This window comes from Corticium candelabrum, chromosome 8, assembly GCF_963422355.1.
Source record: "Corticium candelabrum chromosome 8, ooCorCand1.1, whole genome shotgun sequence".
NCBI lineage: Eukaryota > Metazoa > Porifera > Homoscleromorpha > Homosclerophorida > Plakinidae > Corticium > Corticium candelabrum.
Window position 1 is genome coordinate 7,953,751 of NC_085092.1, and position 17,715 is coordinate 7,971,465.

Sequence of the window (17,715 nt, forward strand, 5' to 3'; positions counted from 1 at the left end):
GGCGGGGGACTGATACAGTTACTTGAGTAGCATTTAGTATGAGTGTACAGGTAATTACATGTCGTGTGTGTGTGTGTGTGTGTGTGTGTGTGTGTGTGTGTGTGTGTGTGTGTGTGTGTGTGTGTGTGTGTGTGTCAATTGCAGCCTGATGCAAAGCTAATCACAGCTCAAATATTTGAACAGAACAGATTAGACCGTTTTGCGTTTTTATTAGAAGGTAACCAAGCTTTATATATAACTAGCCATAAAAAGACATCGCTACCCAAATCACCTTTATTTTCTTACATCATGTGTACCGGTAAAATACTGTATGACTGACATTTTTATTGTTTTGTTATAGAGTTGATTTCATAATTGACATTTTACAAATTCTTTTTGATCATACACTCCAATGAATTTCTTAGAAAAACAAATGAAGGTATTCAATCATTGCCACACTGTCTTCACTTTTTGGTAATTAAGAACGAAATGCATCAATAAAGCATGCAATTACAAAGTTAATTCAGAAAAGATGGCAGAAATTATAAAGTAGTTAATTTTGTTGTAACTCAACTAGATAGTGTGGTCCATCTACAACAATTTGTTTATCTGTAACAACAGTGCACTAAAATTGCATCAACTGTTGCACCTGGTATCAAGAAAGCATCATATAATCAATTAACATACACACACACACACACACACACACACACACACACACACACACACACACACACACACACACACACACACACACACACACGACATGTAATTACCTGTACACTCACACTAAATGCTACTCAAGGAACTGTATATCAGTCCCTCCCCCGCCGTGGGGAGGAGCTGGCGCCGTGAGAATAGGGTGGAGCTTGCTATGTGAGATTAGCATAAGCGCGTGTCTCTCCTAGACGGCATGTCTGACTCAACGGTTCCATGTTACAAGCGAGTTGTTGTTTTCATTGGCAGGACAGGATCAGGAAAATCTACTTGTGCAAACGCTTTGGCGGGCGACTTTGATTCATTCAAAGAAAGCGACGGTTCGGTAAGCGAAACGAAGTTCGTGGAAGCCAAAACAGTTCGTGTCGATCCGCCAGAAGGAAAAGTCTACGATGTGAAGATTGTAGACACGATTGGCATCGGTGACACTAAACTGTCCCCTGACGAAGTCTTGCAGCGAATCGCGGCCGCCTGCCATGAATGCAAAGAAGGAATCAATGCCGTGCTGTTTGTCACACGTGGACGCATTACAAAAGAAGAAGTGGATGCTTGGGACGTCATGTGGCAAGTTCTGTTTGGAAGCGAAGTTCTTGAGCATACAGCTATCGTACGAACGAATTTTAAAAAGTTTCAAGATCCGAATAAAGTCGCAGACGACAAAAAGAAGTTGAGAGAAGAAGGAGGACCTGCTGCAAACAGAATCTTGCCCTTTGTGAAACACTTTCTGTATGTTGACAATCCACCTGAAGAGTACGGAGGGAAAGAAATACGTGAGAAATCACGTGAAATCTTACTTAAACATCTGATCGTCAACTGTGAAAAGGTTTTCCAACCGCCGGTTATGAGCGAGGTCGATCAACGAATTTCCCAGCACGCAAACGCACATCAAGAAGCACTACAGAAGCAAGAGCAAATGGAAGCTGAGCTAAAAAAAGCTCACGATGAAACGGAACGACTCCGGATTCAAGTCGAAGTAGACAAAGCTATTAGAAAAAAGGAAAAAGCAGGCAAAGCAATGGCGCTAGCAATGAAGGCCATCATTGAACAACAATCAGAATTAGCAAAGAAAATGAAAGAGCAACAAGAACAGCTAGAAGGTAAACTAAAAAAAACTCGCGATGAAATGGAACAACTCCAGATTCAAGCAGAAGTAAACAGACAGAGAGAAGAATCACACAAGGCAACTCAACGGAAAACAATGGAGCAGCAAAAACAGCTAGAAGCTGAGAAAGAGAAAGCTCACGATGAAATGAAACGACGCCGGCTTCAAGACGAATTATACAGAGCTAACAGAGAGAAGGAATCAAGCAAAGCAAAGGCGCGAGAAATGGAGCGGAAAGAAGCTGAACGAGGCGTGGCAGAAAAATTACTGTCAGCAGGTGGATCGCTAATTGACAAAGGAAGTAAATTCGTAGTAAAAACCGCCGAAGACAATTGTTCTGTAATGTGACGTACTTGGTTTGAACTTGTGAAGAACCTCTGCACGCATATACTATAGCAACTGTCTTTGCTGCTTGTGATCGTGTTTTTGATGCTTACTGTACAATTTCAGTCTGCACGCGGCATTGTCGCACTAAATAATATACTATGTCATATGACAACCTGACTTGACTGCATGAGTGCAATACGTATATCTGGACACGTGATCCAACAAGATACTACAATGCACATTCAATTATTTTTTGCGCGCGCGAGTGTGTGTGTGTGTGTGTGTGTGTGTGTGTGTGTGTGTATGTGTGTGCGTGCGTGCGCGTGTGTCACTTGCAGCTTGATGCAAAGCTGATCACAGCTCCAAATATCTAAACAGATAAAACCGTTCTGTGCATTTTACACTAATATGTTGAAAGGTGAGCAATAGCCCAGTATACATAAGAATATTTCTGTAATAATGTCTTCACATGACTAGTTATGAAATAAATGATTGATATGCTTTTGATTATTTGTTGTTAAGTTAAAGAGTTGTTTTTATGAAATCACAAATTCTTTTTGATAATTGCATTACATATTTTGTTAAATTTCTCAGATAAGAATGTTCAGTCATTGTTCACTTTTTTACCTGAAAAATGAAATGCATCAGATAAGTATGCAACTTGAAATTACAAAGTTACATCAAAAATATATTTTGAAAATATCAGAAATACTATAGAGCAGTCAATTCTGTTGTAGCCATGGTCTAGAGTAGTTTTAGAACAATTTGTTTCTCTGCAATATCATGCACTAGAATTGCATCACGTGCTGAACGTGATATCAACAAACAACTTCCAATGATTTGCATATTGTAGCTACATGTTGCTCTTCAGCAGTGGAATGTGTTTATCTATGACTTCACATTTTGTAAGACCTATAAATAATAAATACGCACAAACACAACACACACACACACACACACACACACACGCGCGCGCGCGCGCGCGCGCTCTCGCACGAATGTATTTCAACGACTTGTACCAAACCCTCCCCCGCGCCAAAAAGGAGTAACCTAGGGGAGGAGCTGGTTACGTGAGAATAGGGTGGAGCTTGCTATGTGAGATTAGCATAAGCGCGTGTCTCTCCTAGACGGCATGTCTGACTCAACGGTTCCATGTTACAAGCGAGTTGTTGTTTTCATTGGCAGGACAGGATCAGGAAAATCTACTTGTGCAAACGCTTTGGCGGGCGACTTTGATTCTTTCAAAGAAAGCGACGGTTCGGTAAGCGAAACGAAGTTCGTGGAAGCCAAAACAGTTCGTGTCGATCGGGCAGAAGGAAAAGTCTACGATGTGAAGATTGTAGACACGATTGGCATCGCTGACACTACACTGTCTCCTGACGAAGTCTTGCAGCGACTCGCGGCCGCCTGCCATGAATGCAAAGAAGGAATCAATGCCGTGCTGTTTGTCACAGGTGGACGCATTACAAAAGAAGAAGCGGATGCTTGGGAAATCATGTGGCAAGTTCTGTTTGGAAGCGAAGTTTTTGAGCATACAGCTATAGTACGAACAAATTTTAGAAAGTTTCAAGATCCGAATAAAGTCGCAAACGACAAAAAGACGTTAAGAGAGGAAGGAGGACCTGCTGCAAACAGAATCTTGCCCTTTGTGAAACACTTTCTGTACGTTGACAATCCACCTGAAGAGTACGGAGGGAAAGAAATACGTGAGAAATCACGCGACATCTTACTTACACATCTGATCGTCAACTGTGAAAAGGTTTTCCAACCGCCGGTTATGCGCGAGGTCAAAGAACGAATTTCCCAGCACGCAAACGCACATCAAAAAGCACTACAGAAGCAAGAGCAACTGGAAGCTGAGCTAAAAAATGCTCGCGAGGAAAACGAACGACTCCGAATTCAAGTCGAAGTAGACAAAGCTAGCAGAGAGAAAGAAGATGAAAGCAAAGAAATGACGCTAGCAATGGAGTACATCATTAAACTGCAAGCAAACCAAGAAGCAATGAAGAGACAAGAACAGATGCAAGCTGAGGTAGACAAAACTCACGATGAACTGAAACGACTCCGGATTCAAGTCGAAGTAGATAGAGCTAGGAAAGAAGGGGAAGAAGCAGGCAGGGCACGTGGTAACACATCACCAATATTTGACAAAGGAGGTGACTTCGTAGCAAAAACCGCCAAAGAGACTTGTTCTGTAATGTGACTAGGCTTGATCTGTGAAATATTCTGCACGCTAAATCTATAGTAACAACTGTCTTTGGTGCCTGCACGTGTCTCAAGTTAACTTTAGTGCTTTTTAAATGAATGCAAGATGATCATGTTTTCGATGTGTAACAATTTGAGTTCGAATGGCATTAAAATTAAAATTTTGAATAAACAGTGTCATATGGTATGAGGCAATCGACTCTTGACAGCAGAATAGTGCAATCCGTATATTTAAATATATACAAAAATTGAAACACGTGTGATCGTGTGTGTGCGTGCGTGCGTGCGTGCGTACGTGTGTGTGTATTGCAGCCTGTGCAAAGCTAATCACAACTCCAAATATCTAAACAGATAAACAGTTCTGTGTATTTCCTTCCAGTAGATTGAAAAGGTAAGCAAGCTATATAAATAACCATTTACAGACATGATCACATCACCACAAAAATCATGCTTTCTAGTTACATCATGTACCGGTTTATATAATAAAGGATTGATTATGTGTTGTCAAGGAATTGTTTATAATATTTACAAATTCTCTTTGACAATTCATTTTATTGAATTTATTAAAAGAAAACAAATGAGGATGTCCAGTTATTGCCGCACTTTCTTCACTTACTTATCCTGATGAACAAAATGCATCAGACAAGTATGCAACTACAAAGTTAATAACTCAGGAGAAACGTCAGAAATATTATAGAAAAGTCAATTCTTGTTGTAGTCCAACTATAGGTTTGGTATGAAGGAGTTCAGAGAACAATTTGTAATAACTAGAACTGCATCGTTCGTTGCACGTTCGTTGCACGTTCGGTGCACTTGCTATCAACAACAAAAAAACATCAAATGATCGTTAATACTAAATAATTTGCATATTTTAGCTACATGTTGCCCTTCAACAATAAATGTGTTCATCTACAATGTCATTACAACTTCACATCTTTTAGAACTTACAAATACACACACACACACACACACACACACACACACACACACACACACACACACACACACACACACACACACACACACACACACACACACACACACACACACACACACACACACACACACACACACTTCACTTCACTTCACGCTGCGTTCATTTCAATGAGAAACGATGCAGGCCAAGGTCACCATAGGCTATATCGGAGGAGTGGATGTTCTCTGACAGCAGAAATGCTCGTGGTTGTGGAGGCCTTGTTGGCGGAATGTTTTTGACAGTACTGACATAGACTAGTCAGGGACTGACCATGCTTCTGTCTCTGGTGGTTTACAAGACCGGCATGATTTACAACAGTAAATCGACAACCATCAAAGCCGCAGTGTAAAGCAAACTCTGATGTCGTTTACCTTGCTTCGCGGCGACGTTTCTGCTCATCCTTGCGGTATTTCTCTTGTTCTTCCTTCTTGAAATTTACTTCCTGTGTGGCAGCCCAGATCTGATTCCTCCACTCATTCCTATCTTCTGCTAGTATCCTCCAAACCCCATCAAGATTGCAATTCCTTAAATCACATGAGGCTTACTATCAATTACAAGAAGACCAAGCTTCTAGCTGTCCTACCTGGAGCTGATACCCATTCTCCATCTTCCATTTCTTTGCATCCTGATTGTGATCCAATTGAGGTGGTACCATCCTTTCAGTACCTTGGAAGTTATCTTTCTAATAATTGCTCCATGGATGTTGAGATATCAACACGGATAACCAAAGCATCTCAATCATATGGGTCACTTAACCGCATCCTTTGGCACCAGAGGAAGATCAAGTCTAGTACCAAGCTGAACATCTTTGTCTCTGTAGTTCTTTCCACCCTTTTATATGGTTTGGAAACAGCAGTACTTCTGGAGCCGCAGATACATCGCTTACAGAGCTTTGTGATGCAAAGCCTCCGCTCCATCCTTGGAGTGTCCCTATGGGACGGGAAGAGAGACACCTCCATCAGAAAGATAGCCAACCTACACAGAATCTCCACCATGCTGACACAGAGACGTCTTCGGTTATTGCGGCACATCTTGCGCATGGATGAGTGTCGTCTACCAAGAAAGCTTTTGGTGTGTGCATCACCCCAAGGTAGACGTTCAGTCGAAGGCCAGAGAATGAGATGGAACGATTTGGTACTGAGGGAACACACACAACACACACACACACACACACACACACACACACACACACACACACACACACACACACACACACACACACACACACACACACACACACACACACACACACACACACACACACACACACACACACACACACACACACACACACACACACACACACACACACACACACACACACACACACACACACACACACACACACACACACACACACACACACACACACACACACACACACACACACACACACACACACACACACACACACACACACACACACACACACACACACACACACACACACACACACACACACACACACACACACACACACACACACACACACACACACACACACACACACACACACACACACACACACACACACACACACACACACACACACACACACACACACACACACACACACACACACACACACACACACACACACACACACACACACACACACACACACACACACACACACACACACACACACACACACACACACACACACACACACACACACACACACACACACACACACACACACACACACACACACACACACACACACACACACACACACACACACACACACACACACACACACACACACACACACACACACACACACACACACACACACACACACACACACACACACACACACACACACACACACACACACACACACACACACACACACACACACACACACACACACACACACACACACACACACACACACACACACACACACACACACACACACACACACACACACACACACACACACACACACACACACACACACACACACACACACACACACACACACACACACACACACACACACACACACACACACACACACACACACACACACACACACACACACACACACACACACACACACACACACACACACACACACACACACACACACACACACACACACACACACACACACACACACACACACACACTTCACTTCACTTCACGCTGCGTTCATTTCAATGAGAAACGATGCAGGCCAAGGTCACCATAGGCTATATCGGAGGAGCGGATGTTCTCTGACAGCAGAAACGCTCGTGGTTGTGGAGGCCTTGTTGACGGAATGTTTGGTGAAAGTACTGACATTGACTAGTCAGGGACTGACCATGCTTCTGTCTCTGGTGGTTTACAAGGCCAGCATGATTTACAACAGTAAATCGACAACCATCAATCCTGCAGTGTAAAGCAAACTCTGATGTCGTTTGCCTTGCATCGCGGCAACGTTTCTGCTCATCCTTGCGGTATTTCTCTTGTTCTTCCTTCTTGAAATTTACTTCCTGTGTGGCAGCCCAGATCTGATTCCTCCACTCATTCCTATCTTCTGCTAGTATCCTCCAAACCCCATCAAGATTGCAATTCCTTAAATCCCTCAGTACCAAATCGTTCCATCTCATTCTCTGGCCTCCGACTGAACGTCTACCTTGGGGTGATGCACACACCAAAAGCTTCCTTGGTAGACGACACTCATCCATGCGCAAGATGTGACCCAATAACTGAAGACGTCTCTGTGTCAGCATGGTGGAGATTCTTTGTAGGTTGGCTATCTTTCTGATAGATGTGTCTCTCTTGCTGTCCCATAGGGACACTCCAAGGATGAAGCGGAGGCTTCTCATCACAAAGCTCTGTAAGCGATGAAACACACACACACACACACACACACACACACACACACACACACACACACACACACACACACACACACACACACACACACACACACACACACACACACACACACACACACACACACACACACACACACACACACACACACACACACAGTGGCACACACACACACACACACACACACACACACACACACACACACACACACAGTGGCACACACACACACACACACGCACGCACACCACCACCACCCCCCACGCACGCCAGCACGCACGCACGCATGCACGCCAGCACGCACGCACGCACGCACACACACACACACACACACACACACACACACACACACACACACACACACACACAACAGACTAACTGATTGTTTGCTAAGCAAATTACATGCAGTGTGACAATGCATGTTGAACCTGATCACTTGAACTGTGTCCCATGTCCTTGTATGTCTTGAATTCGTATCTTGTGCAGAACAATTTCAGCATTTCACTAGACTCAACTGCATGTTGGTAGAGTCTAATATCAATTATCGGACACTCCCCAATATCGGACACTGGCGTACGGAAACGAGAGGAATATTTCTTCTATCTAAGGCATGAATGTAGAGAGTAATCACACGGTAACACGATGTGCTAGATTCAGCTTGATCACTTGGCGTATTACTGTTTACGGTGACAAAATGTCCGCTGCTTTTCCCGTATATGGGACACGCCCATCAAATATCCGCTGGGTTTTGCTTTCGACTGTACACCACAGTTCACTATCTGCACCTTGAATTAATAGGTACATGTCTCTTGTACTCGCAGTGATAACAACAAATCGGCAGCTTTGCACGTTGCTCTTCAGGAAGCTCTAGAAGAGGGGCCGGTCTTGTTCTCTAGTATCGGACACCCGAGTTTGCTTGATGCGAGTGCAATATAGGCAAGAACCGCAATGAATTGTGTTAATACTGACTGCAGACGTTTTGTAAATGCCCGAAGAGCATCAAGAGCCTTTGATTCGTCTCTGTATCGAAAGAATTAGCTATATATGGCCGTCCACAAACAAATGAATGAATCTACAGGTGCTAAATTGAGAACATTTCTAACCCTCCTTCATCTAGCACGTCCTGAACATCGCCATCGTTCGCGAACAAATGAATCTAGAGACGGCGGCAGTAGATAGCCTTGCGCAGCCAGACCCTACAGTCGCGTCATCCACACATCGCCTTGACATCTAGAACACTGCTTTTGCGATCGTAGTAGTCTATTCCGCGTCTATATTGACCATACATGCATCATAGGAGTCATTTAAAGATCTACTTTTCTCTCCAAATACTTCTTTTGTTTGATACGGAGATGAGTCAAAGACTTTCCGTTCTCGGTGGGCATTTAGTAGACGTCTTCAGTCAACACTAACACAGTTCTTTACGGTTCTCGCCTATATTGCACTCGCATCAAGCAAATCGGGTGTCCGATAGTAGAGAACAAGACCCGCCCCTCTACTTGAGCTTCCTGAAGAGCAACGTGCAAAGCTGCCGATCTGTTATTATCACTGCGAGTAGAAGAGACATGTACCTATTATTTCAAGGTGCAGACAGTAAACTGTGGTACCGCTGAAAGCAAAAACCGGCGGCTGTCCGATATTTGATGGGCGTGTCCGATATACGGGAAAAGCAGCGGAAGTTCTATTTTGTCACCGTGAACAGTAATACGCCAAGTAATCAAGCTGAATCTAGCAGGTCGTGTTACCGTGTGACTACTCTCTACATTCATGCCTTAGATATATGAAATCTTCGTCTGGTTTCCGTACGCCAGTGTCCGCTATTGGGGAGTGTCCGATAATTGATACTAAACTCTACGGCACGAGAAGGTCACAATTACCTTCACAAAAACAGATCCAACTATCATATACTGCAATGAGCAGAAAAATTGATTCCAACCATGACATTGAAATATTGGAGTATGGACATTAGCTTTTTCTATCTGCAGAGACATCATGGCAAAGTGATTATGCAAAAATAGAAACAACAATCTAATGTGTTGAGGTATGCATCCATCCAATACAATATTGACAAATGTGTTCTGCTAGCTTTTACCTGAAATACGTTGTGATCAAGTGGAAAGTATGTACCTAGAGCTGTAATGCCTGCTAATTGCTTCTCTGCTGTTACTCCTGCATAGAGAGCAATAGCACCTCCTTGAGAAAATCCACCTAAACAATTGCAGTGCCACAAACTTATACAATCATGTACACACACGCGCGTATTACCTGTACACTCATACCAAATGCTATTCAAGGAACTGTATATCAGTCTCTCCCCCGCCGTGGGGAGGAGCTGGCGCGGTGAGAATAGGGTGGAGCTTGCTATGTGAGATTAGCATAAGCGCGTGTCTCTCCTAGACGGCATGTCTGACTCAACGGTTCCATGTTACAAGCGAGTTGTTGTTTTCATTGGCAGGACAGGATCAGGAAAATCTACTTGTGCAAACGCTTTGGCGGGCGACTTTGATTCATTCAAAGAAAGCGACGGTTCGGTAAGCGAAACGAAGTTCGTGGAAGCCAAAACAGTTCGTGTCGATCGGGCAGAAGGAAAAGTCTACGATGTGAAGATTGTAGACACGATTGGCATCGCTGACACTAAACTGTCTCCTGACGAAGTCTTGCAGCGACTCGCGGCCGCCTGCCATGAATGCAAAGAAGGAATCAATGCCGTGCTGTTTGTCACAGGTGGACGCATTACAAAAGAAGAAGCGGATGCTTGGGAAATCATGTGGCAAGTTCTGTTTGGAAGCGAAGTTTTTGAGCATACAGCTATAGTACGAACAAATTTTAAAAAGTTTCAAGATCCGAATAAAGTCGCAAACGACAAAAAGACGTTAAGAGAAGAAGGAGGACCTGCTGCAAACAGAATCTTGCCCTTTGTGAAACACTTTCTGTATGTTGACAATCCACCTGAAGAGTACGGAGGGAAAGAAATACGTGAGAAATCACGCGACATCTTACTTACACATCTGATCGTCAACTGTGAAAAGGTTTTCAAACCGCCGGCTAGGCGGGAGGTCGATCAACGAATTTCCCAGCACGCAAACGCCCATCAAGAAGCATTACAGAAGCAAGCACAAATGGAAGCTGAGCTAAAACAAGCTCACGAGGAAAACGAACGACTCCGGATTCAAGTCGAAGTAGACAAAGCTATCAGAAAAAAAAGGGAAGATGCAGGCAAAGCAATGGCGCTATCAATGAAGGCCATGATTAAACAACAAGCAGACTTAGCAAAGAAAAGCAAACAGGATCAAGAACAGCTAGAAGCTAAACTAAAGAAAATTCGCGATGAAATGGAACAACTCCAGATTCAAGTACAAGTAAACAGACAGAGAGAAGAATTACACAAGGCAACTCTAGATATAATAAAAGAAATAAAGAAGCTAGTACAGCTAGAAGCTGAGAAAGCGAAAGCTCACGATGAAATGAAAGGACGCCGGCTTCAAGACGAAATATACAGAGCTAACAGAGAGAAGGAATCAAGCAAAGCAAAGGCGTGAGAAATGGAGCGGAAAGAAAAAGTACTGTCATTAGGTGGATTTGGCAGAGGAGCTAGATTCACCGCCGAGGACAATTGTTCTGTAATGTGACTTAATTAATTGATTAATTATGAAACTCTGCACGCTAATACTATAGCAACTGTCTTTACTGCTTGCATGTGTCTCGAGCTAACTTTAAATAGAGTCCCGGTGTTACAGGGATTTGTACATGTGTACCCGGTGATTTGTGTACCCTCGCGATTCCAGACCGTCGACTCGATGCTCCAGACCTCATGTCGAGTACACCTAGCACCGGCCATGATGCAAAGCAGCTGGTGATTTCGGTCCCCGGTGATTTGTGTACCCTTGTGCTTTGCTCGCCGTCCCAGACTGCTTTCAAGCTACAGGACTAGCGATCGCAATAACTCTAGAGTTAGAGTTAGAGTAATAACAGCTACAACTCTAGAGTAGATCAACTGTAGCTAACCAAAGAATCAATTCTACGTGCTATGATACACTACTGCTCGCGACTGTAGACACTTTCAACTGCACAACTGCAAAAACCAACTGTGGGCAAGTGCGGTGATGGCCTTGGAAGTGGCGAGTGAGAAGTCTCCATGTGATGGAGAGAAAATAGACCAGAGAGGTTACCGTATGTGCGACCTTCCACCGTTGAGGATCGTAAACGAAAAACCGGGAGCTCCACCGGCTGATATCACATTCCCAAGTCAATTTTGTGATCTCGTTACGTCGCTACTGGAATTCAAACCGTCGAAACGGCCGACTGTGGATGAAGTGATTCGAGTGACCAAACAACTTCTGCACAAGATGGTGTGACAGTCTGGCTAAGTTTCTTTGCAATTTACCTGAAACACATTGTGATCAAGTGGAAAGTATGTACTGAAAGCTGTAATGCCTGCTAATTGCTTCTCTGCTGTTACTTCTGCATAGAGAGCAATAGCACCTCCTTGAGAAATCCACCTAAACAATTGCAGTGCCAAACATTTACAAAATCATGTAAATAGAAATCACACAATCACGCACACACGCACGCACACTGTATGCCTTTCATGCCTATTAGTGTACAGATTATGCAATTACTATTACATTTGAATATTTTATTGAAACCAGGAAATATTTATAAATAAACCAAGAAACTGAAATTTCCGTGAGATGGAGCTTGCTATGTGAGATTAGCATAACTAGGCGTGTGTCTTTCCCAAACAGCATGTCTCAAGTCTCAACTGTTCCATGTGCAAGTAAACAATCGAACTGTGGTTTTTCATTGGTAGGACCGGATCAGGAAAATCGTCTTGCGCAAACGCTTTGGCGGGCAACTTTGATTCATTCAAAGAAAGCGATGGTTCTGTGAGTGAAACGAAGTTCATGGAAGTCAGAACTGTTACGGCCAGAACAAAAAGTCTACGAGATGAAGATTAGTGACACTACTAGCTAACATCGGTGACACTAAACTGTCCTCTGACGAAGTTTTGCATCGACTCGCGGTCTCCTGCCCAGAAGGTATCATGAATGCCGTGCTGTTTGACAAATTGTCACGTACAGGTGGACGCATTACGAAAGAAGAAGCGGATGCTTGGGACGTTAGGTGGCAAGTTCTGTTTGGAAGCGAAGTTCTTGAGCTTACGGCTAGAGTACGAACTATTAACTAAAGTTTCGAAAATTTCAAGATCCCAATGAATTAATGTAAGTCGCAGCCGACAAAATATGAGAGAAGGAGGACCGGATGCAGAGAGACTCTTGCCCTACGCTAAACACTTTCTGTTTGTTAGAGTACGGAGGCGTGAGAAATCACGCGACATCGTACTTGCACATCTGATCATTAACTGTGAAAAAGTTTTCCAACCGCCGGTGATGAGTGAAGTCAAAGAACGAATTTCCCGACGCATCAGTAGCATTGGAGAAACATTTACGAGAAGCTGAAATAGGCAAGATAGAGACCGTTTGAAAGGAGAACTAGATATAGGCCAGTAAAGCACACCAAAAAGCAATAAATAAAGAAACAAGAACAGCTAGAAGCTGAGTTAGCTAGAGAAAGCTCACGATGAAATCAAACGACTCTTACATTCGAGACAAAGCTAGCAAAGAGAGGGAAGATAAGCCAATGCACATGGCGCAAAACTCTTTGTATGTGTGTGTATGCGCGGTGATCATGTTTGCGATGCATGCTTACAATTTGAGCTTGCATGTGCAACTAAATATCTAGTGAACATTGCCGTAGGGGATGAGACACTCGACTCCTGACTGCAGATGAGTGCAATACATAATTATCTAAACACGTGATCCAACAACATGCATTTTGTGCTAATTAAAATACACATGCAATTAGATTAGGAGTGTGCATGTGTGTGTGTGTGTGTGTGTGTGTGTGTGTGTGTGTGTGTGTGTGTGTGTGTGTGTGTGTGTGTGTGTGTGTGTGTGTGTGTGTGTGAATTGCAGTCTGTGCAAAGATAATCACAGCTCCAAATATCTGAACAGATAAAACCGTCTGTGCATTTCCATCTAGTAGGTTGAGAAGATCTAGGCAAGACATGCAGACCATTATGATGTAAAAATATAGCAAATATGATTCTCTAGTGATGGTATTTGATACTTTCAATTATGTTGTTAAAGTTGTTTTATAATATTTTACAAATTTTCTTGATAATAAATATTTCATTCATTTTTTGGACTAAAACAAATAAGCAAGTTCAGTCATTGCCACACTATTTTTACCTCCTTAACCTGAAGCATCAAATAGGCATGCAGTTACAAAGTTAATTGAGGAAAGATGTCAGAAATATTATAGAGCAGTCAATTCTGTTGTAACGCAACTGGGTGGTGTTGGTATGAAGTTTATCTGTAATACAACAATTTGTTTATCTGTCCTAACTGTGCACTAGAATTGCATCATGTCTTGCATCTGGTATCAAACAAAAATATCAAATGCCTGTTAATATTAAATAATTTGTATATTGTAGCTACATGTTGCTGTTCAACGGTGGAATGTGTTCGCCTATAAATGACTTCACATCTCGTAAAACCTATAAATAGTAAATACATTCAAATACACACACACACACACACACACACACACACACACACACACACACACACACACACACACACACACACACACACACACACACACACACACACACACACACACACAACAGACTAACTAACTGACTGTTTGCCAAGCAAATTACATGCAGTGTGACAATGCATGTTGAACCTGATCACTTGAACTGTGTCCCAAGTCCTTGTATGTCTTGAATTTGTATCTTGTGCAGAACAATTTCAGCAGTTCACTAGACTCAACTGCATGTTGGTACGGCACGACAAGGTCACAATCACCTTCACAAAAACAGATCCAAATATTATATACTGCAATGAGCAGAAAAATTGATTCCAACCATGACATTGAAATATTGGAGTATGAGCATTAGCTTTTTGTATCTGCAGAGACATCATGGTTAAGTGATTATACAAAAATAGAAACAACAATCTAATGTGTTGAGATATGCATCCATCCAATACAATATTGACAAACGTGTTCTGCTAGCTTTTACCTGAAACACATTGTGATCAAGTGGAAAGTATGTACTTAGAGCTGTAATGCCTGCTAATTGCTTCTCTGCTGTTACTCCTGCATAGAGAGCAATAGCACCTCCTTGAGAAAATCCACCTAAACAATTGCAGTGCCACAAACTTGTACAATCATGTACACACACACACACACACACACACACACACACACACACACACACACACACACACACACACACACACACACACACACACACACACACACACACACACACACACACACACACACACACACACACACACACACACACACACACACACACACACACACACACACACACACACACACACACAGTGTGTGTAGACGATTTATACAAAGAAACAAATCAACAGCAAATAAAAACACAATCGTCACAAACCTAAAACAATCCTGTCACTTGCTATGCCATGATCTACTTCGTCTTTGATCATACTATGCACTGCAAAAACACACACACATAAGCTTGTGTCACAAAATACTTTGCAAAGTGTCCTAGTGACCTCTACGCGAAAGTATGATGCAGGAAAAGGGTCTGACTACGCAAGACTAACCTCTACTTGCAGCCTCTTTGACACCTTGCTCATCAATTGTAAAACGACTGCCTTGCATTCCAGATTTGTAGATGTTGTACCATGCTGGCATTCTAGCACCGTCGTTTAGTGAAACTGGCATCACATTTCTACACAGCAACATGCAACAATAATACTGATCAACAACAATTCACAATTTTTATTGTATCTTAATTAAACAATTTTAATAGATGAATCCATTTCTCAATACACTAGACTATTGTATTGGAGGGATGCATCTCACAATATACATTAGACTATTGTATTAGAGGGCTGCATCTCACAATACACTGTGTAAACTCATTTATTTAGAATAAACGAGGAGCTAACCAACTGCATGTAGCCAGCACAGACTAACAATCCTGTGGCACCACACTAAAATAAATGCAGTCAGTAAAATGCTCGCAAACAACAGTACAGATAGAACTATTGGTACACTAAGCAAGATCTAAGATGACTATCTATATCTAAGCTAATCTTACTTACTATGTAGTCTATTTCTAACAAGCCATATTTTAAAGAATGTTCAATAACAGTTTTGACAATATTAGACATGAGATGTTGTTGGTGTTTTATTGGAATATTTAGTAGATGAAAGAACTGCTGGAGACCAATGATGTTGATAAATCCTCTAGAACCAACTTCAATGTTGATCTGTTTGCATATAATTCCTTTCTATTTCATGTTATTTACCATGCAGTTCCTTGTATCTATTTTGTTTGCGCTCATTTGCAGCATCAAAGTTTGTTTCATGACATATTGTCAGCTCAACAAAATAAACTTTAATGGGATCCTTCCTCCATATAACAATATCAGGACGTTGAGAAGTGGCAATAATATGAGTAGGGAAATGAGTGGAACTATCCTTGTGGTCGGCATAAATGTTGAACATTGGGGGAAGATATTTTATGGCTTCTTTTAAAAGTATATGTAGAATAGCATCACGTCTTGTATTATAGTGTCCATTTCTCACTAAAACTTCACAGTTGTTCAGTACATGGAGAATCGTCTGTCTTCTTTGACATAAAGGGCATTTGTCACAGGTTCTCTTTTTGCATACGACTAACTTGGCATTTGATGGTAAAGTTTCGTTGGTAGCATTTATGATAAAAGATAGTTGACTTGATGGTAGATGTCTAACACACTTTGCCCACATATCTGGTGCCAAATTATTAAGTTTGCTGGCACATCTCCGTGAGTGATCTGGACCACAATAGTGGATGGTTTGTAATGACCTTAGTCCTTCTCTGAAACAAGAAAATCTTTCAGGATGAGAGTTGTTGATAGCTTTCTTCGTTGCCAGTGATCTGACGCAGCCATCTTTAGATGTTAAGAACCGAGCACATTTGGCAGATTGCAATTGAATAGCTGCGTTGGATAAATGAGGCAATCCAAAGCCTCCTTTGGAGATATCCAAATACAGTCAAGCTGAACAAGCTGAACAATGCAGTTTACACCATTTCTTTAGATAAAAAATTACAATATTATCAAGATCTGTTTTCATCCAACTAGATGCTAATGAGAACAGAGATACCAGGTAAGTCGAGGATATACAGCCTGATGGTATAGTTGAAGTTTTCTGCTGCTGCTAACTGGACAGAAGTGGACTTTTGTCATCAATTCTTGGAGTTTGTTCTTTAAAAAGATCTTATAGTCAGTAGTTGATAACTGGCCATTAATGGGCATTCCGAGGAATTTAAATGACTTGTAGCCAAGAAATAGGATTTTATGGTCACATATTGAAATTGTTGGATCGCGAAGATGGTCTTTACTTTTATGGGCCAATCCCAAGCAGCTGCATTTTGGTATTTTAATGACTAATTTAGACCATCGACACCAGTCAGATACAACATTGCAAAGTTTCTGTAGATCTTTTGAAAACTTTGCTAATAGAGTGATGTCATCAGCAA

At 42.2% G+C, this 17,715-nt stretch overlaps 3 protein-coding genes and 1 long non-coding RNA gene across 4 annotated transcripts in view; 2 read left to right on the forward strand and 2 right to left on the reverse strand.

Moving 5' to 3' along the window:
• Nucleotides 1-848: 848 nt before the first annotated feature.
• LOC134183028 (uncharacterized) lies at nucleotides 849-4,566 on the forward strand. Its single transcript, XM_062650471.1, has 2 exons — nucleotides 849-2,143; nucleotides 3,231-4,566. The coding sequence occupies exons 1-2, from the start codon at nucleotides 893-895 to the stop codon at nucleotides 4,326-4,328; spliced, it is 2,349 nt and encodes a 782-aa protein (XP_062506455.1). The 5' UTR covers nucleotides 849-892; the 3' UTR covers nucleotides 4,329-4,566.
• Nucleotides 4,567-9,846: 5,280 nt separating this feature from the next.
• Nucleotides 9,847-10,385, reverse strand: LOC134183266 (uncharacterized). The gene is made up of 3 exons (XR_009970470.1): nucleotides 10,225-10,385; nucleotides 10,069-10,111; nucleotides 9,847-10,009 (listed from the first exon to the last, which is right to left on the reverse strand). It is a non-coding gene; the product is annotated as an uncharacterized LOC134183266 (long non-coding RNA).
• A 107-nt stretch (nucleotides 10,386-10,492) lies between these two features.
• LOC134183253 (uncharacterized) lies at nucleotides 10,493-11,884 on the forward strand. Its single transcript, XM_062650746.1, has one exon. It carries the CDS (start codon nucleotides 10,535-10,537, stop codon nucleotides 11,669-11,671), a length of 1,137 nt encoding a protein of 378 aa, XP_062506730.1. The 5' UTR covers nucleotides 10,493-10,534; the 3' UTR covers nucleotides 11,672-11,884.
• A 2,429-nt stretch (nucleotides 11,885-14,313) lies between these two features.
• Nucleotides 14,314-17,715, reverse strand: part of LOC134183499 (acyl-protein thioesterase 1-like) — a 5,890-nt gene continuing 2,488 nt past the window's right edge. Inside the window, exons 4-9 of the mRNA XM_062651055.1 lie at nucleotides 15,788-15,915; nucleotides 15,616-15,675; nucleotides 15,220-15,335; nucleotides 15,064-15,106; nucleotides 14,883-15,004; nucleotides 14,314-14,691 (exon numbers count right to left, since the gene is read on the reverse strand). Of these exons, the coding sequence (XP_062507039.1) occupies nucleotides 14,629-14,691; nucleotides 14,883-15,004; nucleotides 15,064-15,106; nucleotides 15,220-15,335; nucleotides 15,616-15,675; nucleotides 15,788-15,915 (532 nt within the window). The 3' untranslated portion in view covers nucleotides 14,314-14,628. The remainder of the gene's footprint in view (nucleotides 14,692-14,882; nucleotides 15,005-15,063; nucleotides 15,107-15,219; nucleotides 15,336-15,615; nucleotides 15,676-15,787; nucleotides 15,916-17,715) is intronic.

Bases quoted from the DNA above. Each gene is read 5' to 3' on its own strand.
- LOC134183253 (XM_062650746.1), top strand. From the start codon at position 10,535: ATGTCTGACTCAACGGTTCCATGTTACAAGCGAGTTGTTGTTTTCATT.
- LOC134183028 (XM_062650471.1), top strand. From the start codon at position 893: ATGTCTGACTCAACGGTTCCATGTTACAAGCGAGTTGTTGTTTTCATT. The intron at 2,144-3,230 runs TGACGTACTTGG...ATGTGAGATTAG, and splicing joins AAGACAATTGTTCTGTAATG to CATAAGCGCGTGTCTCTCCT.